At 31.2% G+C, this 22,546-nt stretch overlaps 1 protein-coding gene across 2 annotated transcripts in view; it reads left to right on the top strand.

Moving 5' to 3' along the window:
- Shal (Potassium voltage-gated channel protein Shal) overlaps positions 1-22,546 on the top strand; it is a 160,168-nt gene that overhangs the window by 109,347 nt on the left and 28,275 nt on the right. For both annotated transcript variants that reach the window (XM_088234520.1, XM_088234519.1), the window contains exon 3: positions 22,002-22,190. In XM_088234520.1, coding sequence (XP_088090646.1) covers positions 22,002-22,190 — 189 coding nt within the window. The remainder of the gene's footprint in view (positions 1-22,001; positions 22,191-22,546) is intronic.

Here is a 22,546-nt window from a genome sequence, read left to right as displayed (position 1 = left end):
GGGTAGCGCCTGCTAACGTCAATCAACAAAAACATCCTCGTTTTATAACAGTATTTCGGCTACGCCATGAATTTCTTATAAAAAATGTCAAAACGTCACAAAGCCACTCTCTGAGTGTCGCTACTGACATCATTTACAAAAACATAATTATTTGTGCTTTTTTCAGGTACGCAACATTTTTTTTAAATACACCTACCTAACCGATAAAATACTATTAGTAATTAAACCAAGGTGTGCTTTAAAGTTCCGTATGGCCAAATAATATTATTTATTATAAAAATATTATTGACATGTAGTTCAAGCATTGCTGCATTCACGTTGCTTTACTTCTGAGAGCTCAACTTCTATGTTTTTCTATGGTTATGTTAATGTCATCTGTCATGTATTGGCGAGCTCACAGGCTATACTTACGCCATAAACTCTTATAAATAAACAACTACAACAGTGTAAGTCACTCTCCAAGCACAAGAGTCTCTTTTTTTGGAGAGTTACAGTGATAACATTTACTAGATGTATAAAAGAAGATATGTATAGAATTAGAAAAAAACATGTACGTTGCGTAAAATTTACTAATAAAAAAAATAATTAAAGAAAGATAATGAAATAATATAAACAGAATTATTTAGTAGCACTACTATAAATATCGGCTAGGCCAGTGATCGTCATACTTGTAACGTCGCGTCGCATTGTTATTTTGTTCTAAAAATAATACGGATCGGCTCCGAATTCTCATTTAAAATGCACGCAGCTAACTCGCTATTGTATTGGAAGATTATATTGATTCGGCCAAATGATTTATCAATTCATTTACATAATTTATTGGTCAATAAGCGCCTAAAGCGCATTAAAAAAATATGTGTTCCTGTATAAAAAGCGACTTGCACAGCGTAGAACAATAGTGTTAATTCGAGTTATGTAATTTATTGTCAATTTTCGGAAGAATTCCATTGCTATTATTTATATATTTATTTATTTTGTTCATTGACGCCCAAAAGGCATTCACAAAAAATAAAAATGAAATTCATGCTAACATACTAAATAATAAACACAGAATATACAGAAAAAATATGTGAAATTAGTTAAAAAGGATATAATAAAAAGTTTTACAAAGTAAAAAAAAAAAACAATAGTAACAAAGGTATGCAAGAAAAAACAGTAAGCATATAAACAAAAAATGCAAAGATACAAGCTTATGAAATAAATTCTGTAAGGCAAACAATAAATAAAGTGTTACGGTAAGCAAGAAAGACATTTTTAAGTTAAATGAATAAACAAGCAAGCATATATTATCACGAAAAAAAAAGAAATGAAAATATGTATCTATGAAATGCGTATTTGTCAATACTACAATGCAATTTGATATAACAGTAAAAAATAAAAAACAAGTATAAGGTAATAAAAATAAAGACGTAAGTATTTTTTTTTAATTTATGGAATTGAATTGTCAATAATAGTTTGACGAGCAGCTACAAATAAACTTGATATTGTGGACTTATAAGATAGTAAAGAATTGGACAGAATGTCTGCAGCCGTTCCATAAGTGTTACCTAACCTATGCAGTCTCGGTATCAATGAATTGTTTTGTTGGTTGGAAGAAGTACTGGAGCAATGAAACAATAAAGTACTCCTAGTGTTGACAGCAGGTACTCTAAAATTAATCAATTCAAGTATTTTTGGTGCGTCAAAAAGAGAGTTTACAATTTTATACAGTACAATGAGATCATTAATAGTTCTTCTTTCAGAAAGTGTTGTTAGGTTAAGCAGTGTTAATAAATAGTCATAATTCACATTTTGTATTGGAATGTTTAGTTTGTAGTTTATATATCGTAGAAATTTATGTTGAATGTTTTCTATATTATAAACATGAATATTATGTTAAGTATTTGCATAAGTTTTGTCCGTTTTTTTTAAATTTATTTATTTATTTATATATACGCCCATTTTTATGGACGCATTTATGCATAGAAAATAATTATTTAAAAAAATAGAAAGACTCAATGGTTTATAGTAGACTTTGTGGGAGTGGAAGCGGGAGAGAGGCGTTTATAATTGAATTTGATTCAGTGATCGTTTGAAAGAAGACAACTTGTTTTCAAAGAAATCAAGACTGGTATGTTTGTTGGCAGACCTGAGAAGTCTGGACATTGCGGAATGAAAACCATAGTTAGTTCTATGTTCTAAGTTTTGTCTGAGGTTTCTAGTTGGGATATTTAATTTCATTGAGCTCAGTCGTTCAGGCGCATCAAAGAGTGAGTTGAGAATTTTGAATAAGACTATAAGGTCAGATTTATTTCGACGGTCTTGAAGAGAACAAGAAGCCACTACAAAACAAAAATACATCAAATTAGTCAATGATGTATTCTTCTTCATTATTTTCAGTCAAGTCATTTAGTAAATTAAACATAATTATGAAGTCAAGGTTATTTCTTCGTTTTTGAAACTTAAGATATTTTTTTATTTTTTTTTTATATTTAAATCTTAAAGTAGGGCACACATATCATACATATTGTTATGAGTGTTCTAATAATAACATTGCAAATATATTTAATTTATAAATTGTTTATCACATATGTCTTGACCATTATTTTAAATTTTGATATGTTTTTTTCTTCATAAGTATTTTTTTCCATTTCGTAATACTTTTTAATTGCTTTAAATAAAATTGAATTTTGTGACTTTGCCTTTTTAAATGGAAGTCTAATTTTGTTCTTTTCTCTAGTATTGTGATCGTGTTCATGCTGGTTCCGATCAATTTTTTTCCAAAATTCTGTTTTTTTATTAGAGTTTATAATTTTATGAACAAATATCATTGTATTGTACAATATTCTTTGTTTATATGTTGATAATTTCATTTCATTTACCATCGACTTTACCCTCGTGTATCTGTTTTTTTTTCAAAATGATTCTAAAGGCTTTATTTTGTAATACAGTTAGTTTATCTATGTTTTTTTTTGTTTGATAAAAATAAAATGCTACTACAGTAGTTAACGTGTGGTTCAATAATTGCTTTGTAAATTATTTTGCAAGAGTCCTTATCAATAAATCTTCTGATCCTTCCCAAAATTGATATTTTTTCGCAATCTTATTTTATGTATTGTAATAGATTTTCGGTATCCAGGCGTGTTTTAAAACGTACGGGGTTTTTTTTTTATATGTCGGAATACCTCACCGACCTGAACTTGTGACGTCACGGGCGGTGCAATTTTCAAATTACTCAAATTAAAAAAAAAACCATAGCGACGATAATACGAGACGCAAAAATATGTATTTTTGGCTTTGTTATTAATAAGTACGAATTATTTGAAGAAAATTCGAATGAAGTTTGTTCTTTGTGATTGCGTGACGTCATCGTAAAGTTTGAGCTTAATCAGTATCGAATTACTGGTATTATTGTGGTTCGATTGTTAGTTATAATTCAAATACGGTTTGAATTTCAAGTTTGGAATGGAACGTGATCTGGTCCCCGCGTTTAAACAATACAAGTGGCGGGTAATTATTGGTTGAGGGTAGAAAATAAACAGAATTGTCTTTTACAAAACGTGCCGATTATAAATGACCAATTGTGCCAATTGAAAAAAGAGCGAATAAAATACATTTTAAAGGTATAAATGAAATTACTTTGTTTTTGGAACCACTTTTTTTATTGTCTCAGCCGACTTGTTTCGGCAACTCACGTTGCCCTCTACAGGGTTATATAAAAACGAAATATATATTTTATTTTATTATATTTATTTATTTCTGAAACCAACACAATCATATTAATAAACAATACATAAAGAATAACAACAAATAACAAGGCCAATTATGGGTTTCATATAGGAAAAAAAATATAAAAAAACAAAACGTACAGTTCGCTAGGGGTGAAAGGAAGTAGGATGGAAAAATTGGGAAGGAAGAAAAGAAGAAAAAACAGTAAGTAAATATAAAAAAATGAAAAAAGAGATACAAATGTACTTAAATGTACACATACAACATACATACATATACATACATACACACATCCATATTACACATACTTATATACATACACATACATACATACATATACACACATGAACATTTAAATTTATCTCCTGCTTGACTTTTAACTTTTAATTTGATTCTTGATTTTGTCTTTCAATTTTAACTTTTTAATTTTAATTCTTAATTTTAACTTTCAATTTAAACTTTTAACTTAATTTTAATTTAAACTTTTCATTTTAATTTTAACTTTTACTTTTAATTTTAATAATTTAATTTAACTCTTAATTTATACTTACCTACATCTACTACCTGCATCGAGTAATTTATTGTTACTTGTGATTTTTTTTTACAATTAAATTGAAATGTTCATGGAAGCAGAGAGAGAGGAAAGTAGAGTAGCTTTACAATGTCTTCTCCTTTATATGAACTTTTTAAGGAATATTTTTATTTTTACTTTTTTAGAATTAAATTATTTTTCCCCTCTCCTCCTGCATTCATTAGTGTGAAATCTGTAATTGGTCTTACTTTTTAAAATTGTTATTTTGTACCTTGTTGTTTATATAAAGACTGTATGATTTCATTAATAAATAAATAAATAAATAAACATGAATATATATATATATTCACGTACATACACACATAAACATATACGCATACACTAATGCATAAACATACGCGTACATATATATATAATTAATAATTAAATAATAAAAACCAGTAAGTAAAACAATGAAAAAATAGGAACTTAAAATGTTACTTTATCGCAATTTAGATATATTTTTTAAAACCCTATTTTCTTTCGTTAAAAAGATCTATCGCGCTAAAATTTTATCGTATGTTGAGCATACTCGATAAATGTATTCATTATTACCCAGATTCGATTGTTAAATAGACGTTGAAAAAAAATTATTTAGTCTACTATTAAACCTGGGTATTATAAATTTTATTAGTGATTAGTGATAGTTCAGCAGAATCAATTTCGAAAAAGAAAATACGTAAAAGAAACAGTGAACAGTGGGTGTCTTTCTTTTACGTATGAATATATTTAATTATTATATAACCCTGAAGACGGCAGTAGTCGAAACTAGTCGGTTGTGACAGTAAAAAAAGTGGTTTATAAAATAAAGAAATTTTATTTATACCTTTAAAATATAACAATGAAATACAAAGTTAGTGCTACAAATTTTATTTTTTTACTTTTCTTTAATCCACGCCTCGTAGCAATTATTTTTTATTGATTATTTTGGTGTTTATTTTGTAGAACTCCATATTTAATTTTATAATATTAGAAATCAAACACTGATTTGAATATACTGAACAAATAGAAAAATTTCGTGACAATTGTTTCGCCTTGTTAGGGTATTTTCAAACGAATGTGAAGATTAGATGGATCGATCTTATTTAGTTATGTAATTCAAGGTACTAAAGTAGAAAATAAAAATAATATTTTGAACTATAGCATACATATTCGCCAATACTATTGCACATGTCAATTACAAAATTACGCAAAATACTAGTATATAGAATAACATTTGTTATTTTTTTTAAATATATATTTTTAATTTCTTAAACAATGATAAATAAGTTGGAGTTTGTGGGTTATTATTTTTATTCTTAAAGATGGGGCTCAGTGCTATGCAAGCTCCTGACGTCACTGCGACCTGTGTAGATCTATTGTGACGGGTCCCCGTAAGTAGTTCTCGCCCTCCGAGCCCAGGTCTATAAAGAGCCTGGCTACTGAGTGGAAGGCAATAGTTTACATTTTGCTAAATCTCCCCCTCCAAGCCCAGATCCGTAAAGTATCGGGCAATTAGGTAGGGGGCGGGCTCTTTAACATCCTAAGGTTTGACCAGTGGTCCCCCGAGGATGAGGCTCCTTTTATGATGCAAAGTAACACATTTACATATACGTTATGTGTATAAGTGTTTCCTCATTTGAGCTGCAGAACCTACATCTAGAAGTTTGGGAAGGGTTATTCTAGCAAGGCGTGACTTTATGAATAAGCAAATATGATATATTTTACGATTTCAATTTCAATTTTCAAATTATTATTCATACTAGCGGACCCGACAGACGTTGACCTGCCCGAACGTTGGCTTACCTGCTATTACATTGAAAAAATACTTTTCATTGATAAGTACTGGGTACTTGTTTGTGATTGATGTCCAAAACTAAAAATTGTTAATATTGAAAGGTATTGAATTAAACTAGGTATCTAGGTACTTGTTTATGGTTGAATTCCAAAACATAAAATATTTTTTTTTCGAATATTGCATAATTTTTGCAAAAGTCAAACTCCGGTCGTCTCACCAACAAAGGGTTGTACTTACGTAGGAATACGATTTTTAAAAATGTATTGAATTTAATATTGTTTTAGTGTTACCAAAAGTCCAATAAAAAGAAATAAATGGGTAGAAATTATAAGGAATTTACGGAAAGAATCTGATTGAGATCTACAAAAAACAAATGCAATTTGTAAACATTTAAAAAAACTTTTTTTATAGACAAAAGAACAACATTTTTCCATTTTTTTGTAAATGCTTTCTCTTCAAATGCAACCCTGGTAGATCGATGAATAAAATATTTATGCTCCTAACTTTTTTTTTATATATTCGATGCATATTTTAATATTTACGAACACGCACAGCGCAAATATCTGTATTTCTCTGAAAACCGCACGTAAATGGGTTAAGCCGTTTAGGAGGAGTACGGTGACATCACACGTACAGGGAAATTATATATGTAAAGATATATTATGTACATTACAAAATAGAGTATCTTTATTCATACATTTAAAAAAAGTATCGGGGAGGTCTTTGCGAAAGAGTGACTGAAAAACAACGCTGAAATACCTAATCATACTTTTTGATATAATTTATCTACTTGTGAATTCTTCAACATCAGTATTTGTGGTAAAACTATTTACATTCGCCATCTTGTTTAGCGTTTAATTCTCAGATTTGTTAACTACTAAACAAAAATTGATTACAATTTACGAAAATTGGTAAACCGCTGTTTTTAAGCAAAAGCCAAAAGTCTCCGTTAAAGAATGCACATCGATAAAGCTTATCGTGCCTGCCAGTACCAGTGACTATTATCGAAAAACAAAAAACAATTTTCAATTTTATAATTAATTTGGTTATTTTTTTAAGCGCACTACAATTTTTTAATAAAATTAAATAAGGGAAAATTCGTTAGAATAAGTTTGTTTTTATAGTGTTCAAAATAATGAAAATACGCATTTATATTTTTTAATTCATATCCAACAAATTAATGTCCTCCGCGACTAACTGTTGTATAGTGCATTTTGTTAGTGTATAAAGTGATACGTTTCAGTAGTCAATAACAAGTAATTAGCCTAATGTCTAAAATCTAGTATTCTCTCATTAAAAAATTCAATTCAAAATTTCCGTAATTCTCTGTGGCTTTTATCTCAAAGGGTAATGTCGTAAATTGCAATATTATAGGAGAGTTATTTTTCACCCATTTTGTGGCGTTATAGTAAGCTGTGTGACGTGGCGGCTTTGCGGTGTAATGGTCAACGCCTTTGCCTACCATGCAAGAGGACTCAAATTCAAATCCCGGCATTGTTGATATGAAATATTCATTTAAAAGAGTGTTTTCACACTAGAATATTTTATGGTCGCTAGACTGGTACCTGAAACTTGTTGAAAACGCGACTTGTTTGGCCTTGGTTGTTGTGAGGCCAAGATTCGTGATAATGTTTTCATTAAATTTCAATGGCCAGGAAGAAACAAATAAACATAAATCGTGACGTATTCTTAACTGGAGATGCAAGAATACCGATCTCAATTATATGTCTTCCTGCAAAAAGCACCACTTGCTTACTTTAGAAGATCGCCGTCTACTATTAGACATGGGGGTGCTTCACGACATACTTATACCCGTATTCAGAGACAAACCTTAATGTGAGGAGAGTACATTCTATTGTCTTCACCTTCGGGTTATTCTCTGCATTTGAAATTAGAATGTACTTTCCTCACCTTTAGTTTTGTCTCTGCATACGGGTATTAGTGGACGCCTTGATAGTACGGCTCTTATGTCGGAGTTATCATTCAATGTCCCCGGCTACCGCACCCGTCACACGTCGAGCTCTCTATTTCATGTGCCAGCAGTTCGTACGAACTATGCCCAGAACTCTCCACTTATACGTTTTGCTCGTGAATATAATTTGAACTTTCCCTTTATTGATCCATTTGATTGTAAAAAAAATAACATTTAAAATGCGCGTCTTAAAACATACTTTTTTTTCTTATACTTAGTTTCAATAATAAAGTCTTATTTTATTTTTATTATATTTTATCTCTAATTCTCAAAATTGTATATATACTTATATTTTCGACACTTGTGCAATAATATTTACACACATGTCTACCCTCATTCCAATATAACACCCACTCACCCACCCTCTCACTCACTTACACTCACACAAACACACTAGCATGTATTGTACGAGTATTTAATGTATTTCTGTGGATATCTGTCATTGGTTTTATTCTCTGTATATTTTATTTGTTATATTTTTGTTACATGTATTACTGTTGATATCCCCAATACAAAAAAAAATACATTAGTGGCCAACGGAATAACCGTTTTTGCGGGAATTCAAAATAACAATTTTAAAAAAAATATCCTACTGTTAAAAAAATACTTTTTTTTATTGGTTAGTATTACATTTCTTTAAAAATGTTTTTAAAAAAGGTGATTTTTCCTTATTATTGCAAGAGGCTATTTTATTCTACCACTAAAATAAGAATAGTATTTCTATCCTTATTCTACCACTATTCCGAGGCGTAACTTTATTATAGGTTTATAAGTAAGCCCCCTCTGTTTAAGTAAAAAAAGTTGAGCTGAATCGGGTTGTGGTCTTGCAGTAGTGTTGTGGATTCACGGATCAAATATCCATCCCACATCATCATTATTCCCTTTCTGCACCTAATGGTGCATAGGCCACTGCATTGGTACACCAATCACAGAGTATCTTGATCATTTTTGTTACATGAAGGTAAGATGATCAGTCTTACGCTTTAGGTACCAGTCCAGGGACTACGAAATATTCTAGTGTGAAAACACCCCCACAAATAAGTATTTCATATCAACCATGTAAGGAATCAAACCCGAGACCTCTTGCATGGTAGACAAACGCGCTGACCATCACACCACGAGGCCGACACAAAATCCCGCTCTATCACAATTCAATAACCATTTTTCCAGAATATTTTTTTTTTATAATTTTTATTTTATTATTTTACATATTTATCACAGCAATATACAAGTAATTATTTATACAACAAATTAATTCAGTAGTAAAAGTAAGCATACATATTATTTATTTTTGCTGTTGGTTCATCTAAACTGCCTAACTAGGGATAGCATCCCCGTTCTAAGGCAGTAAATTATGTATTTTATAATGATATTTAAAAGTATTTACAGTTTTATCATAATGTGTGCTTTTTCAGTCTTAAAGGTAAACAATAAATATCCAGAGAAAACATAAATAATACCAAAATCTCTATATCCTAAGTCCCAAGTCATTACAAGTAAAACAAGCAACCAGCTTACGTCCTTCTACATCGGACAACAAATTCTCTGACTCCCTCCGACCAATATGGATTAAGAATGCAGTCAACACCTTCCTCAGCCTGGCAATCCCACCACATTTCCACGAAATAAGGTTATATTTAAATTATTTACGACTTTTGAGAAATGGTCTGAAAATTAAAATATTTGAATGAGTTAGGTAATCATTTCTTGTGTCTTCCATATTCATTTTCATTTGTTTTGACGCTACCGCGTCAGACGAGCTTTACGAAGGAAAATAATTAAATTCTTGTGCATTCTCTAACAGAAACCCGCAAAATGTGGTGTGGATGCGGCATTATAAATGAAAAAGTAAACAGAATGGTGAATTTACCGCTGCTTGCTCGTAAAATAATACGTATGCCGGATCCCTGGAAACTACAAAAATAATTAAACGATAATTCAGCGCCCATTATTATTCATGTTTATAATAAAGTGTTTCATGCTTATTTACTGAAAGGAATAACAAGTTATAGTTTAACAGAAACGGAGAGGCTTTTCACAAATAATATTCATTTCAAATAAGAGGGTGAATCAAATATAAAATGAAATTTCTTTTTAAAGCTTTATTGAAAAAAGATATAAATACAAACAATAAACAAAACATTCGTTTCCACTACTTTTTACAAGTCCATCTTCAAGTATTTGATGGGCCTGATCGCGCCATGTCTGTTTTCCTCGTTTTCTGCATCCATCAATATTCGCATCGTATATCTTTTTAGCCGTTCTTTCGCTGCCCATTCGCTCTACATGTCCAAACCAACGCAGCACCCCTCTCTTGATTCTGTCGACAATGCATGTCTCAGCCTTACACATCACGGATCTCGACATTTGTACATCTTTCATACATCGTTTTACCACACATTCGCCCGAGGGATCGCATTTCGACAGCATTCAACCTACTTTCATTACCATTTTTCCAATTCCATACTTCGGTCCCATATATTATAGTTGGCACTAGAACTTCGTTGTTAACTGCTAGTTTAGCCTCCTGCGATAAACATTTGTTTGCCAAAGTAGATTTCAGTGCACCGTTCACCCTGTTCCCGGCACTCACCCTCGTTTTAATATCTTTCTCGGTCTTTCCGTCCCTAGTAAACATACTACCCAGGTACACAAATTCTTCTACCTGATTCAGAATACCTCCGTTCACACTGATCTCACATTTAGTTATATTTTCATCCCTTTCAAAAACCATCGCTTTCGATTAATCAACATTAATAAGCAAATTGCTTAAATAATAACACTATATATTATTATTTCTCCTTAATTTCTTGATTTTAAAACGTATTTTTTCTAACAGATCGTTAAAATCTTTATCTCGTGATAGTAAAAGAAAAGTGGTTGTGTCATCAGCCAATGAGACAGTTCAGCGTATTTTTTTAATGTTTTTATTTGATAATAGACTATTAAAGTAAACGAATTTATATTTTTTCAAACATACAAACACTAGTGGATATAAATATTTATAGGAAGTATATCTTGTTTTTTCAACGTAATATGTTTTTTTAGTATCCTAAAAGAAAATATTATCATCAAACCATTCTTTTAATTTATTAATATCTATATTTAATTTCAAATTTACTTCGTCCCATGAAAAACCTATTTAACAGAATATCCTCTGATTTTCTGATATCCGTACAATCAAAACTGTTTATTGCTCAACTGTTCGCCTTCTTCTAGAATATGCCTCCGTGGTCTGGTCTCCATTCTATGTCGTTCTAGTAACGATAGAACCCTTTCACTACCCTGTCATCTCTCTAATTTTATTGCCTCCTCTTTCACAGTAGTAGCCGCTCGATTGTAAATTATCTACCCACTAATTTAAGAGATGCCCCTTCTTTATTTACATTTAATTTAAGATTGAAATGTCACTATCTAAATATTAAAATTATTCTTTTATCCTTCTTCTTTCCTCTCCTCTCTACATAGTATAGTGTTATTTTTTTTTAAATATATTTTTATTTTGTTAATCTTTGTTTTTAATTTTTGTGTAAAAATTTTAGGATTCAATATGTCCATGTATTTATAATTTTCTCAAACAAAACGGTTTGGGTAGGTAGGAAGAAATTGCCATAAGGCAATATTCCCGCCCTTATATGTATATATATTGTATATGTATATAAATGTTAATGTTAAATATTTCTAGTCTACAAAAACGTAGAACTAATATTGACTCCATATATATGTTCGGCATACTAAATGGTATAATCGATGTTCCATCATTACTGGGACAAATAAAATTCAATATTCCGACTCGTAGATTGAGAAACAATGAAGTAATGTTCATCGATCAGCATAGAACAAACTATGGCCTGAATTCTCCAATGACCCGCCTTTGTCGTATTGTTAACTCAAGACAAGATCTGGTCTTTTTTGGTTTAAGTTTACAACGATTTAAACGAGCACTAAATAAATAGTCCAGATCTTGTCTCGATGTCCCTTATGTTTGTCAATGCATTTTTCTTTTTTTTTAAAGTTTTCAACTATTCTTTTATTGTACTATTTAAACCTTATAAATTGTATACGTGGACAATGTCCGTTAATAAATAAATAAATAAATAAATAAAGTGTCAAATAAATAAATATGTGAATCGCATAAGTCACATTGAATCAGTCCAACATCGCTTGCTTCAAAAAGTAACGTGGACGCTTGGACTAGAGAGAGGTAATTATTCTTATGCTGATATAGAGTCAATGTTAAATATTTCTAGTCTACAAAAACGTAGAACTAATATTGATTCCATATATCTGTTCGGCATACTAAATGGTATAATCGATGTTCCATTATTACTGGGACAAGTAAAATTCAATATTCCGACTCGTAGGTTGAGAAACAATGAATCACTGTTCATCGATCAGCATAGAACAAACTATGGCCTTAATTCTCAAAGGCTGGTCCTCTTTGTCGTATTGTTAACTCAAGACAAGATCTGGACTTTTTTGGTTTAAGTTTGCAACGGTTTAAACGAGCACTAAATAAATAGTCCAGCGGCCTGATTCTGAGTCCGTTCTATTGCAAGTTAACGCTGAAATTAAAACGGCCGCGCTTTACTTCGAACGTAAATTTAAATCCGTATTCTGGGCTGGTATTCCAAACGCTCTTGAGGCCGTATTATCTCGTGTATTTACATACAAAATACACAAAAAAAACTGTTTTCTCGTTCCACGAGAGTGGTTTAGAATAGGACCCCTGTTAACACAAGCTCGTGTTAAATTATCGCGAACTTAGAATTAGTCGCAGATCTTGTCTTGATGTCCCTTATGTTTGTCAATGCTTATTTTTTTTTTTTAATGATTTTAACTATTCTTTTATTGTTATATTAAAATCATATAAATTGTTTTCATTTATCATTTATTTATTCATATATATGTACATTACAAAATAAAATATCTTAATTCATACATATAGAAGTAATTAGGTAAAATTAGGTATCTATAAAAATAAAACAAATTAGTATACATAATATCCAAAGAATAATATGTTAAAAAAGTAAGAGAATCTTGTAACGAAAAACTCCCTCAGAGACGTGGAAAATGTCAATGTCCAAAGTAATATTGTTCAACATAGAGATAGCCCTTCCAACAGGCAATGGATGATTTATTTATTAATGGACGATGTCCGTTAATAAATAAATAAATGAACTACGCGATTTTTTTTTTTAAACTTACAAATATAAGTGCATACAAATATTTTTAGAGACTATCACTCCCTCTCACTTCTTTTCGATGTACTTCATAGTCCTAACGCTCCTATATACCTACGTGAAATATTTGATTTCATATTTTCTTCTTCCCATAAAGATCCCATTATAACAAATACGGTGTCATCATCGTATAAAATTATATCACCATTCATTTTCCTTATATTAAAAATATCATGAAAATATATAATAATTAAAATAGGTCCAATTACTGTTCCTTTGGGGTATCCCAAAATCTGAACATATTATTTTATTTCTAAAAGTATCATTATCACTATCTGTTGACGTTCTTTTAAGTTACTTAATACTTAATACAAAAATATAACATTTCCGCAAATACTAATTTTACCAGAAACAGCTGTAACAGTGTAAGAAAATTAAACTGGTCAAAAATTAGTCATGGTATCAAAAATATGAAAACGTTTCTTAGATAACAGTTCAGTATTTGCGACATGTTACAAGTAACAGTTGAATGTATTTTTGTAAAACCGTTGCAGCAATTACTAGTTCTAAAGTTTTTACTTAAGCTAATCTGATCTGTTATTTAGAAACAGTTTTATTTTTAAAACGGTAACATTTACTGGTATTTCTTATAAAAAATAACAAAAACGACCATCTTTAATTGTGACATTTTTTTTCTATCACTCTCTCTCAAATGCCGCCCCGATACTGTGCGAAGACGATTGCACGTAGGAAAAAATATGTCCAACTTAAATCGACAAAATTGACGTTTCGCAGTCCCGTTTTCCGCTTCCCAAAACTGAACCGAATTGTTTTTTTTTTTGAAAGAGTATAAATATAATATAACATATTCACAAACTACAACAGAGATGGAAAACAAATTGGAGAAGAAAATATGGAAGTCGAGGCATTTACAGGGCTTAAAACCTGTCACTAGCTGGTTTATTACACACTGTAATATTCACCATTTTGCCTATGTTTGAACATCCGTATTTATTTCATTCTTCGATTCGTTGATTTATGCGAAGTTACAAAGCTGAAATATATATTGTTGAGAAGAGATTCATCTGATTGAAATATTTCACGTACAAGGCAACACCTAAAAACAATTTTCCAATTTTTATACTTCTTAAACCAGTTGGTTTTATTGAAATATTTTGATTTTGTCCAAATGTTTATAGACAAAAAACAAAACATTTGGATTGATAATTTCATTGGTAGAAATACTTGAATAGAAATTATGTATCGAGTATTTGATTTTATTAAAAACACTATAGTTTGAAATAAACTGTGTTCTAGTTTCCTCAAAATTGGTAGTTCACATGGAGTCCTGATACCGACCCTGATGCATGGGACCGAAGTATGGACTCGGAAAAACAGGGATGAAAGTAGGTTGAATGCTGTCGAAATGCGATCTCTCAGGCGAACGTCTGGTAAAACTATGCGCGATGGACGTACAAATGTCGAGATCCGTACATAATGTAAGGCTGAGATAAGCATTATCGAGAGAATCAAGAAAGGAGCTCGGCGTTGGCTTGGAGGTGTAGAGCGAATGGACAGCGAAAAAACGGCTAAAAAGATTTACAATGCGGAGGTTGATGGATGCAGAAATCAAGAAAGACCGAGAAAGACATGTCAAAAGTCGGAAGAATCAGCGCGCGTGCATGAGAAGATGTGTGAATGTAGGGAAAGCGAGATCTGCATGGAAAGACAGCGTGATATGGCGTTCAATCCTCTCTGCCTTTCCTTACGGGGAAACGGCGTGATTAAAAAATATAAGTAATAAATGTTTTGAGAATTTTTATTGAAAATTGTTCACCGAAGCGACGGTAGTTTTCTATCTATCACTTATTTTTCATCCAGAAATTAAAGAAATTACGTTTGTTGACAAATTGTTACATAAAGACTTCATTTTTATCCCCGCAATGAGGCAAAACGAAGGAATCAAATTCAAATCGAGATTCCATTTGACAGAATACGCGCGTTTCTCCCGCCTGAAATCTCTGGCAGAGATTCAAAATTAGAATGAATCACGGCGCGTTCGACTTAGCACTCCGATCTCATAACGGTCAACTTATTGACGATCGGTGATCGGAGTATTAGCATGCGAGTTTTCGTTAGAAAATATTTGTAGAAGTCGAAAACGAACGCGAACACAAATGTCAAGTTTGCATAATTCGTCATTTGTCGTTTTTGGAAAAACGATTTTTATTATTTGAAATTGATTTAAAACCCTGACGGATTATTGCATTAATTTAATAACTAAAATTTTCCTTTTAAATTTATATTGTATTGGCATATCGGCCTCGTGGTGTAATGGTAAGCGCGTTTGCCTACCATGCAAGAGGTTTCAGTTTCGATTCCTGACATGGTTGATATAAAATATTTATTTAAAACGCTGTTTTCACACCAGAATATTTCATAGTCCCTGGACTAGCACCTTAAGCGTAAGACTGATCATCTTTTCTTTATGTAATAAAATGATCAAGATACGCTGCGATTGGTGTACAAATACAGTGCCCTATGCACCATTAGGTGCGGAAAGAGATTGTTGATGATGATGATGAATTTATAATAATATTTTTAACATCTTCTGTAAAAATCAACTAATGGAAGGATTGAAGAAATATGGATGTTCAAACATAGGAAGAGTTGAGGAAATGTGGATGTTTAAGCATAGGCAGAATGGTGAGTGTTACACAGTGTGTAAAGTAGCTACGTAAACCAGCCAATAACAGGTCATAAGCCCTGTAAATGCCTAGACTTCCATATTCCCTTCTCAATAGTGTTTTCCCTCTCTTTTTCAATAAATTCAAATATGAATAACTCCCTAGGGAGGAAATCCAGCCAGTCTGCAAGCATTTAGACAAACTCAAACATTGTTGGACTACATTTCACTCTTAATACAAAAACAAATATGATAGTTTCATACGCCTATTACTAAATTTAGTTGTGTTTTGTCATAAACATCTAATTGATTTATATTTCATGTAAAAATTATATTCATAATTTTTAGCTTAGCCATCTTAAAGTACAGAGAGTAAATTCCAACAACGAAATCATCGTATTGGAAGTAGAGTTTGGTTCGATTTCAACAAAGCGAAATAGTCATAATTCGTTATAACGATCGTAAACATCTTCATTCTTTTTTATTGACCCTGGGTTGTCATACAAAATGTCTGCAGAGACAAAATATCATATCGAGTGGGACGTAATGAGAATGATAGTGAATATATTTTTCAAATTTAGATTGGAATGTTTTCAATTTAAATGAACACGTGCTTTGTTCAATGCGAGGATGGTTTAATTAACAGTTTGTCAAGACTAACTTACTTTATTCCAATAATCCCATTTGGGATATATCTCCGTTATTTACAATATCAAAAAATTGTTCACGTCATCGTTTCGTGACTTTTGGGTATTTTTTACTCTTCAAATCTCGCATGTGTCTCTGTCGGTTTTCGTTTGACCCGCAAATATTTGTTACATTTTACTCTGATGTATTTTTTTAAATTTGAAAATTTATTTATATTCAGTTGACGCCTTGATAGTCCGGCTCTTTTGTCGGAGTTATCATTAAATGTCCCCGGCTACCGCACCCGTCACACGCCGAGCTCTCTATTTCATGTGCCAGCAGTTCGTACGAACTATGCCCAGAACTCTCCACTTATACGTTTTTCTAGTGAATATAATTTGAACTTTCCCCTTATTGATTCATTTGATTGTAAAAAAATAACATTTAAAATGCGCGTCTTAAAACATACTTTTTTGTCTTATACTTAGTTTCAATATTAAAGTTTTATTTTATTTTATTAAATTTTATCTCTAATTCTTATAATTTTATATATATTTATATTTTCGATACCTGACACCCTCATTCCAATATAACACCCACACACCCACCCTCTCACTCACTTACACTCACACAAACACACTAGTATGTATTGTACGTGTATTTAATGTATTTCTGTGGATATCTGTCATTGGTTTTATTCTCTGCATATGTTATTTGTTATATTTTTATTACATGTATTACTGTTGATATCCCCGATAAATAAATAAAAAAAAATTAAAAAAACCCTTACGGATTATTACATTTACGATTTTAAAATGAAATCCGCGGATATCACCATTTTCTCACATTTATTTAACTAAAATTATCGGCCTTTTAATAAACATAGACGCACCTTATAGAGAAAAAATATTTTGAAAAGTATTGACACAAAAACGTACCACAGTTACCAAGTTTGTTTATTTATACCAGAGCTGCATTCAGGGAGTCAAAGTTTGTATTTAAATGTTACGAATAAACATTAGTTTTTTTATGGATCCCAATTAGATTTTTTCCTTAAATTCCATTCATTTCTTTTTACTAGATGTTGGGGAATGCCAAAATAATATTAACGTAGATTTAAATATAGTTTTATTTATTTTTAATTTATAATGTCTACCGTTGATCGGGTTTTGTCGTGACCGACATTGTCAGACTGGTGGAAAACTAAACTAATTTCTGTATATAACATTGGCATTTGTTTACGAAGTCACCAGTCTGATGATGTCAGTCACGACGGAACCCGGTTACTGGTAAAATGATGATAATTTTTTAAAAATTAAACAATTTACGTATCCTTTTTATATTTGTTAGAATTGATTAGAAAATATTTAAATAAAATAGCTTTTGAATTACATAATCTTCATCATCTTCATAATTCCGTTTCCTCGCCTATGGTGCATAGGGCACTAAATTGGTACACCAATCGCAGCGTATCTTAATCATTTTAGTAATATAAAGGTAAGTTTATTAGTCTTACGCTTCAGGTACCAGTCCAGGGACTATGAAATATTATGGTGTGATAACACCCTTTCAAATAAATGTTTTATATAAACCATATCGGGAATCGAACACGAGACCTCTCGCATATCCTTTTTATTTTTATTAGAATTTAATAGAAAATATTTTAATAAAATAGCTTTTGAAATACATAAAATCATACTGAATAGATATTGTAATACATATACATACGCAATCATTTTAAAATGTTCTATTTCTATTTATTTATTGTTATGTACCACGTCAGCCTCGTGGTGTAGTGGTCAGCGCGTTTGCCTACCACAAAATAGGTCTCAGGTTCGAATCCCGACATGGTTGACATGTAATATTTATTTTAAAATGTGTTTTTACACTAGAATAATTCATAGTTCCTGGACTAGTACTTAAAGCGTAAGACTGATCATCTTACCTTAATATAACAAAATGATCAAGTTACATTGCGATTGCTGTACCAATGCAGTGACCTATGTACCATTAGGTGCGGAAAGGGAATGATGATGATGATGGCTTGAGAAAAATCACATTTTAATTTCAGTGTCCTTACTGGGATCGAACTTGTAACGTTCCGTGCGTGATTCAAGCGTCGTAAAAATATAAAAAAATATTTGAAAAAAATGTAGATATTAGTAAACAATTAAAACACAGCAAGCGTAAAATATATAAGAATATTTCAAAATAATTTAGACACACAAATGAAATATTAAAGATTTAAAAAAAAAAATATTTTTTTTCTTTTTACAATATACATAAGAGTATTAAAAAAATAAAGGATAATTACATAGCAATGAAATACATATTTTTAGTAAAAATAGTAAACAAAAAAATCCCAAAATGAATATTCGCTCCTATAATAAATAGACAGTTAAAATATTTTTGTGTAACATAAGAAAAAGAAAATAAAATATTCGGTTAAAGATTTTTTTTTTTTTTTTAAATTTTATTTTTATTTTATTTTATTCAGAAAACATACAGTCATACATAATAAGTATTAAAAACAAAAAAAAATAACATAAAAACACCAATTAAGTTTTCATAAATTATGCAAAAGATATAAACATTATATGTGAAAAAAAATAAATAAATAAGAATTTCAAGTGAGAAAAGAATAATTGTTAACATTTGCGTTTTCCATGGAGGTAATAAATTAAAATAAATAAAAATACAGAATGTACACTCCGAGCCATCCACGCACATATAAAACATACACAACATATACATTACATGCGGCACATATACATAGCATAAACCACTCAAGATGCACATTCAGCAACTATCCCAAATAATCGACTCCATGAAGAAATTTTCTGTACAAATGCAACGTGCAGTTAAAAATGTCTACATCAATACTGAGTCCATTATAACTTCTACAGGTACGTCTAATGAATGAATTCGAGATATAACTGTTTTTACAAGTTGGTACATAAAAAGGGGAATTTAATCTAGTATAGCGAAGAGGACAACGGAAACCAATATTGTGTAAAAGATACGGCGAATCAACTATATTATTTAGAATTTTTAAAAGAAAAATTAAATCACATGTATGGCGCCTTTTTTGTAGTGATTCTATGTTTTTTTATTATTTTTGAAAATTTTTATTTTAATAGTAAAATCATACATTTTTACAATTTAAAATTTTTTTCACTTGTTATATTTTTACTAAAACTAAAATCCCACCAAGCCCTTTTATGTAGCTTGTTGGTGAAGATTATATTTATACTAACTTAAAAATATTATTTACATTTATAAAAACAATGAATAACAGATAATAATTAACAGCCGGAAATATCAGAATAAACATGTTTATACAAATAATAATATATATTTATATTTTTTTTCAATACAAGAAATTATATGAAAAATTAAAATATTTACACCTAAGCTACTATTCATATATAAACTTTTGATCGAGTGGCCACTCTCTTATTTTGCTCTTGTAACAATGTGAGTTAAATTTAAGTTTTTTTGGTAATAAATTAAAAATTCTAGGTACTAAATATTTGAGAGTTCTATTTCCATACTTATTACATACTTTTGGTACCACCAATCCATCATTAGACGTAAAGCGTGTATTATGGTTATGTTTGAGAGGAAACTTGAATGTATTATATAGTAATTAAAATACAGTGGTGAGGAAAAATCTTTTTCTCCTAAAATACGAGGGCGCGAGGGCGGGGGCGAAGCCCGACGTCTTTTATGGAACTATGAGAGCTAAAGTGGACCGTATTTTTATAAGTATCTTACTAAAACGACGTGAAATACGGCGCCAGTCTTCGTTTACAACCCTTCTAAAAAAGATGGACTAGGTCGGGAAGCCACTCACCTGTTGTAATCTTCTCTCCTCCCTGCAGCACTTGGTTGGATTCTGACACTTGACACTGGTGAAGACGCGGCACTGTACGCGTCACGCGGAGGCCTTCAGCAGCGAGCTTCTGGACGGACATTACACTTCGACGATCAGATAAACGATATAATACGAGAGAACTATGCCTTGCAACAGCGCGTGGCAAAGGATTACTGGGGTAGCGTAAGCGATGTTGCAAGCGGATCGGATGTGATTGCGACAATAATTGACACGAATGCATACCTACATATTTTATGCGCAGTCACGCAGATAATTAACAGGGCGCCTCACAAACGGTAATGTTTGCTATTTCGTTTATTTTATTTACTATATTATTAATCAATAATTGGCTTAACTTGGATACAACGGCACTCTGAAACATGAGAGATGGCTGTAGACAATAACCATAGAAAAACACAACAGTAGAACTCTAAAGCATTTTATTCGGAAATAAACCAGTGTGAATTCAGCAATGGCTGAACAATATATCAATGATTCTAATAATAAATAACAATATCATTTGGCCATTCGGATTTTTAGCACACCTCGCATTATTTTTTTTAGTATTTGTATTTCGCCACGGGTCGATTTTAATTTTTCATAGGCGATAATTTTTACGTTTAATTTCCCAATTGTAATTAAATACGTATTCATGATATATTTTTTGAACAAAATATTTACCTACCGCGATATATCATGTAAAATTATTTCCAAAATGTGTACAGTGCCAAAAAAATATTTACAATTCTGATAATGATCTCTCACAGATCAAATTTAATAAAATCCGTAATTTAGTTTGTAAAATAAAATTTACATTTTTGACATTCGTTCGTGACGTTACGATTTTTTTACTATTTTTTTATTTATTTGACGGACTTATGCAGTTCATTCTAGCGATAGAAAATACAATTTCTCATAATAAATACAGGCACTAAAAAAATAAAATACAACTAAATAAAATTAAAGCCAGGACAAAAAAAAATAATAACTACCTCAAGACAATATCCGGTCTATCTTAATGAATTTTTAAAAGTATAAAGACATACACCAAAAAAGTCCAGATCTTGTCTCGAGTTTACAATACGACACAATCGGGACATTGGTGCATGCAAGCCATAGTTTGTGCTGTGTTGATCGAGGAACAGCACATAATTTTTTCGCAAGCGGCAGATCGGAACATTAAATGCCACCTGTTCCAGTAACTATGGTACATCAATTAAGCCATTCAGCAAATTTTTGGTTTGGTTTTAAGTTTGTTTTTAGTTAAACAACAAACGTGTAACGAGCTGTTTCGATTTGCGCTTGCAATCTCGACCCAAGTACCTAGGGCCAGTTGTATTGCTGAATTCTGTAGCTTACTTCATAGTTAATAATCGTATGAACAATGTTTTAAACTGATATAAAAAGTACAGAAACTGAATAATTCTTTTTAAGCGTTGCCTAGTAGGGGAAATGGTTCAGCCGGGTTAATCTCACCCACGTAATAGATATGTCAGCTCTTCACACTTCACACTTCACAAATTCAACAGACCGAAGAGTTGAGGAAATGTGGATGTTTAAACGTAGGCAGAATCTAATTTGGTAAAAATTTTATTTTCAGAAAGCCCGCTTGGCCCGCATCAGGATCGCCAAGGCGTCCTCGGGAGCCGCCTTCGTCTCCAAGAAGAAAGCAGCTGAGGCCAGGTTAGCTGCCCAGGAGTCAGGAATAGAGCTGGACGATGGGGGCAGAGAAGAGGACATCTTCGAGCTGCAGCATCATCATCTGCTAAGATGCTTAGAGAAAACTACGGTAAGGGCAATCGTCATAACATTCTTTCAATTTGCCTTATAATTTTGACAAATATTGATAGCTAATATGCGAATAAATTCGGAATCAATTATTTTTTTCTATTTAAACACAATTTTTTAATTTTTGGACATCACATTTTTTAAGCGGTATGATTTAATTGGACGTGAGAGGATCCTACACGATATATTTATTTAATATTCTTGCTTTAATAGGGTTTTTTAAGTGTTGTTTTTAAATAAGCAAAAAAAATATGATGATAGCGGTACTAATACAATTGTTTTTTTTTCCGTGTGACGAATCGTGACGTTGGAAAAGTTATCTACAAAGGTTTATATGCACGTTTTGAATTTTCAATT

The sequence above is a fragment of the Micrasema longulum genome, unplaced genomic scaffold, assembly GCF_059751315.1.
Source record: "Micrasema longulum isolate JH-2025_06_02 unplaced genomic scaffold, ASM5975131v1 h1tg001252l, whole genome shotgun sequence".
Classification (NCBI taxonomy): Eukaryota; Metazoa; Arthropoda; class Insecta; order Trichoptera; family Brachycentridae; genus Micrasema; species Micrasema longulum.
The sequence above is the reverse complement of the archived record's forward strand: the minus strand, read 5'-3'. Positions and strand labels throughout refer to the sequence as shown.